Source organism: Bos taurus, chromosome 1 (genome assembly GCF_002263795.3).
Source record: "Bos taurus isolate L1 Dominette 01449 registration number 42190680 breed Hereford chromosome 1, ARS-UCD2.0, whole genome shotgun sequence".
Taxonomy (NCBI): domain Eukaryota; kingdom Metazoa; phylum Chordata; class Mammalia; order Artiodactyla; family Bovidae; genus Bos; species Bos taurus.
The window spans coordinates 83,874,982-83,889,981 of record NC_037328.1 but is presented as its reverse complement, the minus strand read 5'-3'; the positions used below and the strand labels follow the sequence as shown (position 1 = coordinate 83,889,981).

At 40.7% G+C, this 15,000-nt stretch overlaps 1 protein-coding gene across 4 annotated transcripts in view; it reads right to left on the bottom strand.

The window, feature by feature from the left end:
* The window catches only part of MCF2L2 (MCF.2 cell line derived transforming sequence-like 2), a 259,746-nt gene that overhangs the window by 22,375 nt on the left and 222,371 nt on the right, over positions 1–15,000 (bottom strand). For all 4 annotated transcript variants that reach the window (XM_005201629.5, XM_005201631.5, XM_005201630.5 and 1 more), the window contains 3 exons: positions 5,547–5,762; positions 4,607–4,699; positions 4,361–4,439 (listed from right to left, as the gene is read on the bottom strand). In XM_005201629.5, coding sequence (XP_005201686.2) covers positions 4,361–4,439; positions 4,607–4,699; positions 5,547–5,762 — 388 coding nt within the window. The remainder of the gene's footprint in view (positions 1–4,360; positions 4,440–4,606; positions 4,700–5,546; positions 5,763–15,000) is intronic.

Sequence of the window (15,000 nt, the reverse complement as noted above, 5' to 3'; positions counted from 1 at the left end):
GTCTAGTTTCCAAAGAAAAATTATGATGCATACAGAGAAATAAGAAAACATAACCCATACACAGGGAAAAAAAAAAAAAAAAGGAGTCAATAGAAACTGTCCCTGAGGAAGCCAAGATATTGCACTTTCCAGACCAAGACTTTAAATCAACTTAAAAAAAAAATGTTTAGAATGAAAGGAAGCCATATATAAAGAACTAAAGTATGAAAACAAACTCTCATCAAATAGAGAATATAAAGAGAGAGAAATTATACTTTAAAAGGACCAAATAGATATTTTGGATTGAAAAGTATAATAACTGGAGTGAAAAATTCACTTCAATGGTTCAATAGCCAATTTGAGCAGGCAAAGAATCAGAGAACTTATGAGTCAATTGAAACTACCCAATTTGAAGAATAGAAAGAAAAGAATGAAAAAAATAAACAGAGCTTTAAAAGCTTGTAGGACACCAACAAGCATATCAACATATACCTAACAGGAGTCCCAGAGGACATAAAAAGGGACTGAAAAAATTAATACTTGAAGAAGTAATGGCTAAAGACTTCCAAAATTCAAAGTAAAATGCTAATCTACACGTCCAAGGTGATCTAAAAACTCCAGAAATAAAAACTCAGAGAACACCCACCTATACATAATATGATCAAACTGTCAAAAGACAAAGAAAGTAGAGATAGCCAAGATGGCAGATTAGGAAGACCACAAGATCACCTCCTTTCATGACTACATCAAAATTACAACAATGGCACCCCACTCCAGTACTCTTGCCTGGAAAATCCCATGGACGGAGGGGCCTGGAGGGCTGAAGTCCATGGGGTCACTAGGAGTAGGACACGACTGAGCGACTTCACTTTCACTTTTCACTTTCATGCATTGGAGAAGGAAATGGCAACCCACTCCAGTGTTCTTGCCTGGAGAATCCCAGGGACGGGGGAGCCTGGTGGGCTGCCATCTATGGGGTCGCACAGAGTCGGACACGACTGAAGCAACTTAGCAGCAGCAGCAGCATAGAGCAACTACTGATAAGAAACACCTGAAGATTAGCAGAAAAGGTTATCTACAACTAAAGATATGAAGAAGGAACTAAAATGAGATAAATAGGAGGGGCAGAAAAGCAGTAGAGTTAAAACCCATACCCACTCGGTAGACAACCCACAAACAAGAGGATAATCACACTTGCAGAAGTTCTCCCCAAGGAGCAAGGGATACAAGCCCCACATTGAGCTCCCTAGCTCAGCCGTCCTGCACCAGGAAGATGAGCCCCCAGAGTCAAACGCTTTGAAGGCCAGCGGGGATTACTTTTGGGAGAGTTAGAGGGCACTAGAAAATAGAGACTCTACTCTTAAAGAGCATGTACAAAATCTCACATGCTCTAAGACCCAGGGCAGAAGAAATAGTTTCAAAGAATCCTGGGTTAGACCACTTGCTAATCTTGTAGAACTTCCCAGAGAGGTAGGAAGAAACTAGGAACTCCGTGGGAATACAGGTGCTGGCAGCAGCCATATTTAGGAACTCATTCTACCATGAGGATACTGGTGCTGGCAAGTGCCATCTTCCCTCTAGATGATTGGTTCTGGGAAACAGCCCCACTCAGCAGCAGGCCTGATGCCCTAAGACCCCATGAATCTCCAAGTCATTCAGGGACCCAGCCTCATCCACCAGAGGGCCCAGGACACAGACCCACTCACTAGTGGGCCAGTGCTAGTCCTGGGAACCCTGAGTCACAAAGCCAACTTCACCAGGACCTAGTACTCCTTGCCAGCAGGCAAGGAGCATCCTCAAAGAGCCAGAGCCTGGCAGCCAAGTGGGATGGGGGCCAGCCCTGGCTATAAGTATGCTTATAGTAGTCAGCCTCATCACAACAGAAAAGTCCATACAGCTCACAGAGGAGGCAGTTCTAGAACACATCACTCTGGTGATCAAAGAGAAGTTGGGCGCCATAGAACATCTCCTACATAAGGCCACATCTCTGACATTGGGAAACATAACTGATAGAATATATAGAAATAAAAACAGAAAGTTAGGCAAAATGAGGTGACAGAGGAAAATGTTCCAAATGAAAGAACAAGAATAAAACCCTAGAAGAACTATTAAGCAATAATTATTACTTATTTACCCAATAAAGAGCTCAAGGTGACGCTAATAAAATGCTGTGCTGTGCTGTGCTTAGTTTGCTCAGTTGTGTCTGACTCTTTGTGACTCCATGGACCATAGCCCATCAGGCTCCTCTGTCCATGGGGATTCTCCCGACAAGAATACTGTAGTGGGTTGCCATGCCCTCTGCTGAATGAGCTAAAAAATAGATGAACATAGAGAGCAACTTTTAAAGAGTTTGAAAATATAAAGAACTGAGCAGAGCTAGACAATAAACTAAAATTAAATATACTTTAGAAGGAATCAACAGTAGATTAGATGATACAGAGGAGTGGATCAGCAAACTGGAAGACAGAATACTGGAAATTACCCAAGCTGGCCAGAGAAAAGAAAAAGAACTGTAAAAAATGGGGATAGTTTAAGAGACCTCTGGGACAACATCAAGTATATTAATATTTGCACTCTAGGGGTTCTAGAAAAAGAGAGAGAGAAGTTGGAGACATAATAGCTTAAAACTTCCCTAGCTTGGGGAAGGAAACAGACATTCAGGTTCAGAAGCACAGAGAGTCCCAAACAAGATGAACCCAAAGATATCCACACTAAGATAGGTTGTAATTAAAACGGCAAAATTAAAAGCATCAAGGGGAAGCCAACTAGTTACATAAAGTTGCAAGATACAAAGGTAATATACACAAATCTGTTGCATTTCTATACACTAACAATGACCTATCAGAAAGAGAAATCAAGAAAAAATCTAATTTGCAATTGCATCAAGAAGAATAAAATACCTAGGAATAAATCTAACCAAGGAGAGAAAACTATAAGACATTGATGAAAGAAATTTAGGACAACACAAGCAAATAGAAAGTTATACCATGCTCACAGACTGGAAGTCAATACTGTTAAGAATGACTATGCTTCCCAGGGGAATCTACAGATTCAATGCAATCCCTCTCAAAATACCAATGGCATTTTTTTCACAGAAGTAAACAAAATAATTCTAAATTTGTATAGTAACAAAAGACCTGAATAGCCAAAACAATCTTGAGAAAGAACAAAGCTGATGGTATCATGAGCTATGATTTCAAACTATACTACAAAGATACAGTAATCAAAATATGTAGTAGTGGTACAAAAACAGACACACAGATCAATGGAACAATATAGAGAGCCCAGAAATAAACCCACACTTATGTAGACAATTAATCTATGACAAAGGAGGCAATAATATACACTGGGGAAAAGACAGCCTTTCCAACAAATGGTGTTGGAAAACTGGACTGCTACATGCAAGGGAATCAGAATTAACTACTTTCTCACACCATGTACAAAAATAAACTCAAAATAAACGAAAGACTTAAATGTAAGACCTGAAGCCATAGAACTCCTGAAGGAAGACATAGGCAATATACTTTTATTTTTTTGCCCATGCTGTGTGGCATGCAGGATCTTAGTCCCATGAACAGGGATTGGACCTGTGCCCCCTGCAGTGGAAGTGTGGAGTCTTAACCACTGCATTGCCAGTGAATTCCCAGACAGTATACCTTTTGACATATATTGTGGCAATATTTTGTGTATAGAAATACTGAACTACTAAGCTGTGCACCTGGAACAAACATACTTTGAAGGTCAATGACCCTTTAATTAAAAAAAAGAGAGAAAGAGAGAATCTAGAAAGTAGCAAGAGAAAAGCAACCTGTATCATGCAAATATTTTTTAGTAAGTTAATAGCTTAACTCTTATTATAAACTATGGAGGCTACAAAATAGTGGGATGACAAAAGTGCTTTAAGTAAAAGACTGTCAACCAAGAAGTCTATATCTATGGTCAACTGATTTTCATCAAGTCTCTGTCTTAATTCAGGCTGCTATAACAAAATACCATATCCTGGATGGCTTATAAATGACTGAAGTTTCTTTCTTACAGTTCTGGAGGCTGGAAGTCTGAGATAAGGGCACCAGCCTGGCTGAGTTCTGTTGAGGACCCTCCTCTGGGCTGCATATTATTGACTTCTGATTGAGAAAATTGGGTCTGGGCAATTGGGTAGGTGAGATCATGTCTAAAAGGGACATACACACAATTACAAAACCCCTATACCATCTAAAGCAAGCACAGGTGCTTCCAGGTACTATGAAAATGTGCCCACAGTTATTTTCTAGGCAAATCATTTTCTTTAACAATATCCCCAATCTCCACACCTCCACACGGATTCCACACAAAGGTGGAACCAGTATACTCCCCAAACTGAAGTCAGCAAGGGTAAACTTACCTTTAATATTGTTTTGTTGTTTCATCAATAATTTACTTATTTCTGAAAACCAACAATCTCTGATTTCTTTTGAAGCTGCCTGCAATTACAGATAAGAAAATACTGACTATTATCACCTCGTACATTAATTGGACAGGACTTTTATTCTCTGGATGACTTTTAGAATGAGATAAAAAACAGTTGCTGAGTTATGGGAACATGATAGGGAAAGAGGAGAGACACCTATGGGAAAGGCATGAATTTTACCTGTAGGATGTATTTTTCAAGTCCATTTTGGTTGGCAATTTCAAACTTTCTGTTGCTCCCCCTTCCAAGTTGGCGAATTGAAAGTGTCATCAACTATTGTAAACAAAGAAGAAAATTCTCTATGCCATCTCTTCCGATTTAAGAATTATCCCTGTCACTCCAATTCTTTCTACCCTTGATCTCTTTTCTTCCATCTTTCTTCTAAGTGTTTTACTGTTCTCTGTTAACAACCCCAAGGAACATAAAACACAGCTTGTGTCATTTATCTTGTCTGTTTCAGAGGACAACACAGATGATATCATTCCACAGGCACAGCTGTAGCCTTCAACGGTAAGCAAAATGGTGATCTCTCCTTTAATACCTGAGTATGTCACAAATCTCTACATAATAGTAACTGAATTAGTGTCCACTATGAAACATAAATAAAAAGCACTATGAATAAATTAACAACTTTAATTACAAGAGCATGTATGTGTATATGTGATCGCTAGCTATGAAATATTTCTCATACAAGCAAGAGGCAATGGTTGGTGTGGACATGGGTTCCTGGACCCCCAGGATCAGGTGTTGCCTACATTTGTATGAAAAGATGCCTGGTTGAGAAGATGAAATTCAGCCCGTGCTCTAATCTCCAAGACTGTCAATCCTCTGCCTGGACAAAAGAGGGTACTTTTTAATTAGTTTGTCCAGATAGGCTGCCATAGGGTCCCTTTTCTCTACCCAGTACAAAGGCAACCTGAGCCAGCCCTGGGCCTGTTTAGTGACTGATTACAAGCGCTGACTCTAGAATCAGACCTGGGTGGATTCTCGCTCTGTTTGTAGCATCTGACAAGTTAACCTCACCTCTCTAAGCTTCAGTTTCTTTATCTATAAAGTAAAGATAACAGTATTTCTCCCCACAGGGTTGTGCTGACTCCCAAGTGCAATAGGACACCTTTACCTTCATAGACTTCTTAAAGCTGTAGTGAGGGGACAGGCCCTGGTCACTGGGCTCCAACTGTATCTTACAGAACATTATTTCCCGTTCAAATAGATAGATTTGCCTCTGGCTGGGCTTGAATCGAATTAAATCCTTCATCTTATAACGATCTTTGTGAACTGTCCAAACGTTGAAAGAACCATGCATCAACAACTTGCCGAATTTTCCAATATCATCCTTTGGGAAACATAGATACACACAAAAAGGAGCTATTAAATTACTTGATAAAACAGAAGCTGTCAAATTGCAGAGCACCCTTATTTGACGTTTACAATCTTACAATTGTCATTCAGGCTAATCTGTCACTTACCAAAACAACAATTTTATGAGTTTCAATCAGCATGGTGTCATTCAGTTAATAAGGAATAGTGCAGCAGTATAAGGTAATTAACATAAAGCATGTTAGAAATACTTTGAACTAAAGGTATTGGTACTCTGATATCTTTTTTTTTTTTTTGGTACTCTGATATTTTTATCTTACAATTAATTTTAGCTAGCAGAATTCCATTTCCTTTTCTTTGTTTTTGATATGACACTACTTAATAAGGGCAAGATATTAATGTTTTAATTATGTTTGAGAAAGCCAGTATCTTTGCTGCAGTATAGATCTTTGGTAATCTGTGGGTTCCATCCTAATTCAGATGTATTTTAACGTCTGCCTCAGCAACATGAGAACATAAGAACATGACATTTGTTCTGAAAGAGAAAGCTTAGGATGACCTAATCTTTATAACATTGTAAAGGAAATGGTAATTACATTCAACTCTGCATTTTGGGCTTCCCTAGTGGCTCAGTGGTAAAGAATCTGCCTGCCAATGCAGGAGATGCAAGTTCGATCCTTGGGTTGGGAAGACCTCCTGGAGTAGGAAATGGCAACCCAGTCCAGTATTCTGGCCTGGAGAATTCCATGGGCAGAGGAGCCTGGCAGGCTACAATCTGTGGGGTCGCAAAAGAGTTGGACACAACTTATTGACTAAACAACAACTGCATTTTTCAGAGTGAGTGAACAGTGTAAACTTAATCCCAAATGACAATTTTTTTTGTTTGTTTTTGGTCTAACCTTTTTGGTTCTAAGGCACACACTCACTATGATGCCTCTCCCTCCACCCTCAAATGTCTGGCTGAAAGTCCAAATGAGGTGATTCTGCCTTCTCTGAGCTCTCTCTAAAAGTAGCGGAGTGTGGTGAGCTAGAAATGTGGTATTTATAAAAAACTGTATCACTAAAGTACATAATCAAGAATTTATTTTCCAGAATCAAAACACCAAAGGAAAAAATTATTTGAATCAGACCAAGACAGAGATATTTCCCTGTGTTATATCTAGCTAAGATAAATCCTCACAATTTAAAAGTCATTATTAGATATAATGTACATTACTACTACTACTACTAAGTCGCTTCAGTCGTGTCCGACTCTGTGCGACCCCATAGTACTCTTAAATGCAGAGTACATCATGTGAAATGCTGGGCTGGATGAATCACAAGCTGGAATCAAGATTGCCAGGAGAAATATCAATAACCTCAGATATGTCACTTTAACAGCAGAAAATGAAGAGGAACTAAAGAGCCTCTTAATGAAGGTGAAAGAGGAGAGTGAAAAAGCTGGCTTAAAATTCAACATTCAAAAAACGAAGATCATGACATCTGGTCCTATCATTTCATCACAAATAGATGGGGAAAATGTGGAAACAGTGTCAGATTTCATTTTCTTGGGCTCCAAAATCAATGCAGACAGTGATTGCAGCCATGAAATTCAAAGATGCTTGCTTGTTGGAAGAATAGCTATGACAAACCTAGACAGTGTATTAAAAAGCAGACACATCATAGTCAAAGCTATGGTTTCTCCAGTAGTCATGGATGGATGTGAGAGTTGGACCATAAAGAAGGCTGAGTGCTGAAGAATTGATGCCTTTGAACTGTGGTGTTGGAAAAGACTCTTGAGAATTCCTTGGACAGCAAGGGGATAAAACCAGTCAATCCTAAAGGAAATCAACTACAAATTTTCATTGAAAGGACTGGTGCTAAAGCTGAAGCTCCAATACTTTGGCTGGCCACTTGATGCAAAGAGCTGAATCACTGGAAAAGACCCTGATGCTGGGAAAGATTGAGGGCAAGAGGAGAAGGGGATGACAGAGGATGAAATGCTTGGATGGCATCACTGAGTCAATGGATAAGAGTTTGAGCAAATTTGGGGAGATAGTGAAGGACAGGGAACGCTGGTGTGCCGCAGTCCATGAGGTCATAAAGAGGTCATGTCTGACTTAGTGACTGAACAACAACAACATCATGTACCATTAAATAGGCATTAAAAGAATATTATGTATATTGAACTGTAAATACCTTTTTTTTTTCTAATTTTATTTTATTTTTAAACTTTACATAATTGTATTAGTTTTGCCAAATATCAAAATGAATCCACCACAGGTATACATGTGTTCCCCATCCCGAACCCTCCTCCCTCCTCCCTCCCCATACCATCCATCTGGGCCATCCCAGTGTACCAGCCCCAAGCATCCAGCATCGTGCATCGAACCTGGACTGGCAACTCGTTTCCTACATGATATTTTACGTTTCATTGCCATTCTCCCAAATCTTCCCACCCTCTCCCTCTCCCACAGAGTCCATAAGACTGTTCTATACATCAGTGTCTCTTTTGCTGTCTCGTACACCGGGTTATTGTTACCATCTTTCTAAATTCCATATATATGCATTAGTATACTGTATTTATGTTTTTTTTTAAAATGACTGTATATCTGAAAGTCTAAATAAAAACCTCAAGGCAATAAATTCTAATCAGTTTCATGGTGTGTGTGTCATAATTTCAGTACTGTTTTCCTCTTTTTCTTTTATAAAATTTACATGCGGTAAATGTGGTGAGTGAAGTCCTCACTGAGGAGTAAAAACCCCAGTTACAAGGCCTTCTCTCCTAAAAGCATGATGTTCCTGTTGCAGGTTGCACAAACTCAGCTTGACCACGAACTAAGACAGGTGGGTAATGGGTTCATACGGATCTGTGAGAAGTTACTCACTCTATACACATACTTCCTACACCCACTTAAATGTAACCACTCCAGCCCTCAGTGATTGCTGTCTTCTTTTATAACCATTTAATTTATATTACTCAGACATATCAGATCAGATCAGATCAGTCGCTCAGTCGTGTCCGACTCTTTGCGACCCCATGAATCGCAGCACGCCAGGCCTCCCTATCCATCACCAACTCCCGGAGTTCACTGAGACTCACGTCCATCGAGTCAGTGATGCCATCCAGCCATCTCATCCTCTGTCATCCCCTTCTCCTCCTGCCCTCAATCCCTCCCAGCATCACAGTCTTTTGCAATGAGTCAACTCTTCACATGAGGTGGCCAAAGTACTGGAGTTTCAGCTCTAGCATCATTCCTTCCAAAGAAATCCCAGGGCTGATCTCCTTCAGAATGGACTGGTTGGATCTCCTTGCAGTCCAAGGGACTCTCAAGAGTCTTCTCCAACACCACAGTTCAAAAGCATCAATTCTTCGGCATTCAGCTTTCTTCACAGTCCAACTCTCACATCCATACATGACCACAGGAAAAACCATAGCCTTGACTAGACAAACCTTTGTTGGCAAAGTAATGTCTCTGCTTCTGAATATGCTATCTAGGTTGGTCATAACTTTCCTTCCTCAGACATATAAAGTGCAGGAAATATATTTAGTCAAGGCTTGCAAAAGAAGGTGTTTAATATCTGCCACAGGAACAACTGTATTCAGTAGTTTCTATTTAAAAACTGATTTATACTCCATTTCATTTCAAAAATTAGATTAGTTCAGTTGCTCAGTTGTGTCCGACTCTCTGCAATCCCATGGACTGCAGCATGCCAGGCCTCCCTGTCCATCACCAATTCCCGGAGTTTACTCAAACTCATGTCCATGTCATGAGTCAGTGATGCCATCCAACCATCTCATCTTCTGTCGTCCCCTTCTCCTCCTGCTTTAAATCTTTCCCAGCATCAGGATTTTTTCCAATGAGTCAGTTCTTCGCATCAGGTGGCCAAAGTATTGGAGTTTCAGCTTCAGCATCAGTCCTTGCAATGAATATTCAGGACTGATTTCCTTTAGGATGGACAGTTTGATCTCCTTGCAGTCCAAGGGACTCTCAAGAGTTTTCTCCAACACCACAGTTCAAAAGCATCAATTCTTCGGCACTCAGTTTTGTTTATAGTCCAACTCTCACATTCATACATGACTATTGGAAAAACCATAGTTTTGACTAGATGGATGTTTGTTAGCAAAGTAATGTCTCTTCTTTTTAATATGCTGTCTAGGTTGGTCACAACTTTGCTGCCAAGGAAAAAGCATCTTTTAATTTCATGGCTGCAGTCACCATCTGCAGTGATTTTGGAGCCCAGAAAAATAAAGTCTGTCACTGTTTCCATTGTTTCCCCATCTATTTGCCATGAAGTGATGGGACCAGATGCCATGATCTTAGTTTGCTGAAATTTGAGTTTTAAGTCAACTTTTTCACTCTCCTCTTTCACTGTTATCAACAGGCTCTTAAGTTGTTCACTTTCTGCCATAAGGGTGGTATCATCTGCACATCTGAGGTTACTGATATTTCTCCCAGCAATCTTGATTCCAGCTTGTGCTTTATCCAGCCCAGTGTTTCTCATGATGTACTCTGCATGTAAGCTAAATAAGCGGCCTTCACGTACTCCTTTCCCATTTGGAACCAGTCTGTTGTTCCATGTCCAGTTCTTATAAAATATATATTTTCTGTCTGTGTAAAATAAGGCAGACAGAAAATAACCAAGGAGATTAGGGTGAAGAAAAAAATAGAGCTTAAAACAATAAGATAAAGAAGATGTACATAAAACACATACAATAAAGCCATGTGAACCTGCTGCAGACTAGGCTCTGATCTACCAGGCAGTACACAAGGAAATATGGAGAGCTATACAGTTCATTATGTCTGAAGACTTACCCAAACCAGTTGTTCAGGAAAAGCACTGCTGCTGCTGCTGAAAAGCACTTCTAAGTCGCTTCAGTCGTGTCCGACTCTGTGAGACCCCATAGACGGCAGCCCACTAGGCTCCGCCATCCCTGGGATTCTCCAGGTAAGAACACTGGAGTGGGTTGCCATTTCCTTCTCCAATGCATGAAAGTGAAAAGTGAAAGTGAAGTCGCTCAGTCGTGTCTGACTCTTCGCGACACCATGGACTGCAGCCTACCAGGCTCCTCCATCCATGGGATTTTCCAGACAAGAGTACTGGAGTGGGGTGCCATCGCCTTCTCCGCAGGAAAAGCATATCAACTTGTTAATAAGATATGAAAGAAATTTCTCCCATGGGTCTTCATAAAGGATCACTGCATCAAATGCTGAGCCCACTGCACTGAACCTGGACTTCCTGCACTGGGAGTGCAGAGCCCTACCCACTGGACCACCAGGGAAGTCCCGGCACAGCTTTTTGTTTTAAAATTAATTTATTTTAATGGGAGGCTAATTACTTTACAATATTGTGATGGCACTTGTCATACATCAACATGAATCAGCTATGGGTAAATATGTGTTCCCCCATCTTAAAACCCAGTCCCACCTACTTCTCCACCCCATTCCTCTGGGTTGCCCCGGAGTACCTATGGGTGCCCTGCTTTATGCTTCAAACTTGCACTGGTCATCTGTTTTACATATGGTAATACACATGTTTCAATGCTATTCTCTCAAATTATCCCGCCCTCACCTTCCCCCACAAAGTTCAAGTCTGTGTTTTACATCGTGTCTTTTTTGCTGCCTTGCATAAGGATTGTTGTTCAGTTCAGTACAGACGCTCAGTGTGTCTGATGCTTTGCAACCCCATGGACTGCAGCACACCAGGCCTCCCTGTCCATTGCCAACTCCCAGAGTTTCCTCAAACTCATGTCCATTGAGTTGCTGATGCCATCCAACCATCTCATCCTCTGTCGTCCCTTTCTCCTCCCCCTTCAATCTTTCCCAGCATCAGGGTCTTTTCAAATGAGTCAGTTCTTTGCATCTAGTCGCCAAAGTATTGAAGTTTCAGCTTCAGCAGCAGTCCTTCCAATGAATAGTCAGGACTGATTTCCTTTAGGATTGAATGGTTTGATCTCTGTGCAGTTCAAGGGAATCTCAAAAGTCCTCTCCAACACCACAGTTCAAAAGCATCAGTTCTTCAGTACTTTCTTTCTTCAGCTTTTTTACAGTCTAACTCTCATATCCATATAAAACCACAGCTTTGACTAGATGGACATTTTTCAACAAAGTAATGTCTCTGCTTTTTAATATGCTCTCTAGGTTTGCCATAGCTTTTCTTTTAAGGAGCAAGCATCTTTTAATTTCATGGCTGCAGCCAGCATCTGCAGTGATTTTGGAGCCCAGAAAAATAAAGTCTGTCACTGTTTCCATTGTTTCTCCATCTATTTGCCATGAAGTAATGGGACCAGATGCCATGATCTTCGTTTTTTGAATGTTGAGTTTTAAGCCAGCTTTTTCACTCTCCTCTTTCACTTTCATCAAGAGACTCTTCAGTTCCTCTTCGCTTTCTGCCATAAGGGTGGTATCACCTGAGTATCTGAGATTATTGATATTTCTCCTGGCAATCTTGATTCCAGCTTGTGCTTCACCCAGTACAGCATTTCTCATGATGTACTTTGCATATAAGCTAAATAAGCAGTTTGACAATACACAGCCTTGACATACTCCTTTCCCAATTTGGAACCAGTCTATTGTTCCATGTCCAGTTCTAACTCTTGCTTCTTGACCTGCATACAGATTTCTCAGGAGGCAGGTCAGGTGGTCTGGTATTCCCATCTCTTGAAGAATTTCCCAGTTTGTTGTGATCCACACAGTCAAAGGTTTTGGCATAGTCAATAAAGCAGAAATAGATGGTTCTCTGAAATTCTCTTGCTTTTTTGATGATCCTATGGATGTTGGCAATTTGATTTCTGGTTCCTCTGCCTTTTCTAAACCCTGCTTGAACATCTGGAAGCTCAGAGTTCACATACTGTTGAAGCCTGGCTTGGGAGAATTTTGAGCATTACTTTGCTAGTGTGTGAGATGAGTGGAATTGTGCAGAAGTTTGAACATTCTTTGGCATTGCCTTTCATTGGGATTGGAATGAGAACTGACCTTTTCCAGTCCTGTGGCCACTGTGAGTTTTCCGAATTTACTGGCATATTGGGTGCAGCACTTTCACAGCATCATCTTTCAGGATTTGAAATAGCTCAACTGGAATTCTATAACCTCCACTAGCTTTGTTTGTAGTGATGCTTCCTAAGGCTCACTTGACTTCACATTCCTGGATGTCTGGCTCTAGATGAGTGATCACACCATCGTTATTATCTGGGTCATGAAGATCTTTTTTGTATAGTTCTTCTGTGTATTCTTGCCACCTCTTCTTAATATCTTCTGCTTCTGTGAGGTCCATACCATTTCTGTCCTTTATTGTGTCCATCTTGGCATGAAACATTCCCTTGGTATCTCTAATTTTCTTGAAGAGATCTCTAGTCTTTCCCATTTTATTGTTTTCCTCTATTTCTTTGTATTGATCACTGAGGAAGGCTTTCTTATCTCTCCTTGCTATTCTTTGGAACTCTGCATTCAAATGGGTATATCTTTCCTTTTCTCTTTTGCCTTTCACTTCTCTTCTTTTCATAGCTATTTGTAAGGCCTCCTCAGACAACCATTTGGCCTTTTTGCATTTCTTTTCCTCAGTATGGTCTTGATTACGGCCTCTTATACAATGAACCTCTGTCCATAGTTCTTCAGGCACTCTGTCTATCAGATCTAATCCCTTGAATCTATTTCTCACTACCACTGTATAGCCATAAGAGATTTTATTTAGGTCATACCTAAATGGTCTAGTGGTTTTTCCTACTTTCTTCAATGTAAGTCTGAATTTGGCAATAAGGAGTTCATGAGCTGAGCCACAGTCAGCTCCCAGTCTTTTTTTTTTTTTTTTTGCTGACTGTATAGAGCTTCTCCATCTTTGGCTGCAAATAATATAATCAATCTGATTTCAGTATTGACCATCTGGTGATGTCCATGTGTAAGGTCTTTACTTGTGTTGTTGGAAGAGGGTGCTTGCTGTGACCAGTGTGTTCTCTTGGCAAAACTTTGTTATTAGCCTTTACCCTGCTTCATTCTGTATTCCAAGGCCAAATTTGCCCTGGTATTTCTTGACTTCCTACTTTTGCATTCCAGTCCCCTATAATGAAAAGGACATATTTTTTGGGTGTTAGTTCTAGATGGTCTTATAGGTCTTCATACTTCATACTTCATACTTCAGCTTCTTCAGCATTACTCTTTGGGGCATAGACTTGGATTACTGTGATATTGAGTGGTTTGCCTTGGAAATGAACAGAGATCATTCTGTCATTTTCGGGATTGCATCCAAGTACTGCATTTCAGACTCTTTTGTTGACTATGATGGCTACTCCATTTCTTCTAAGGGATTCTTGCCCACAGTAGTAGATACAATGGTCATCTGAGTTCAATTCACCCATTCTAGTCCATTTTAGTTTGCTGATTCCTAAAATGTCAATGTTCACTCTTGCCATCTCCTGTTTGACCACTTCCAATTTGCCTTGAAATTAAAAGACGCTTACTCCTTGGAAGGAAAGTTATGACCAATCTAGATAGCATATTATAAAGCAGAGGCATTACTTTGCCAACAAAGGTCCGTCTAGTCAAGGCTATGGTTTTTCCAGTAGTCACGTATGGATCTGAGAGTTGGACTACAAAGAAAGCTGAGAGCCGAAGACTTGATGCTTTTGAACTGTGGTGTTGGAGAAGACTCTTGAGAGTCCCTTGGACTGCAAGGAGATCCAATCAGTCCATCCTAAAGCAGATCAGTCCTGGGTATTCATTGGTAGGACTGATGTTGAAGCTGAAACTCCAATACTTTGCCCACCTGATGCAAAGAGCTGACTCATTTGAAAAGACCCTAATGCTGGGAAAGATTGAGGGCAGGAGGAGAAGGGGATGACAGAGGATGAACTGGTTGGATGGCATCACCGACTCAATGGACATGGGTTTGGGTGGACTCTGGGAGTTGGGATAGACAGGGAGGCCTGGCGTGCTGCAGTTCATGGGGTCACAAAGAGTTGGACACGACTGAGTGACTGAACTGAACTGAACTGAATTTGCCTTGATTCATGGACCTAACGTTCCAGGTTCCTATGCATTATTGCTCTTTATAGCATCGGACTTGACTTCCATCACCAGTCACATCCAAAACTGGGTGTTGTTTTTCTTTGGCTCTGTCTCTTTATTCTTTCTGGAGTTATTTCTCCACTGATCTCCAGTAGCATACTGGGCACCTACCAACCTGGGAAGTTCATCTATCAGTGTCCTATCTTTTAGCCTTTCATACTGTCCATGGGGTTCTCAAGGCAATAATTCCTGAAGTGGTTTGCCATTCCCTTC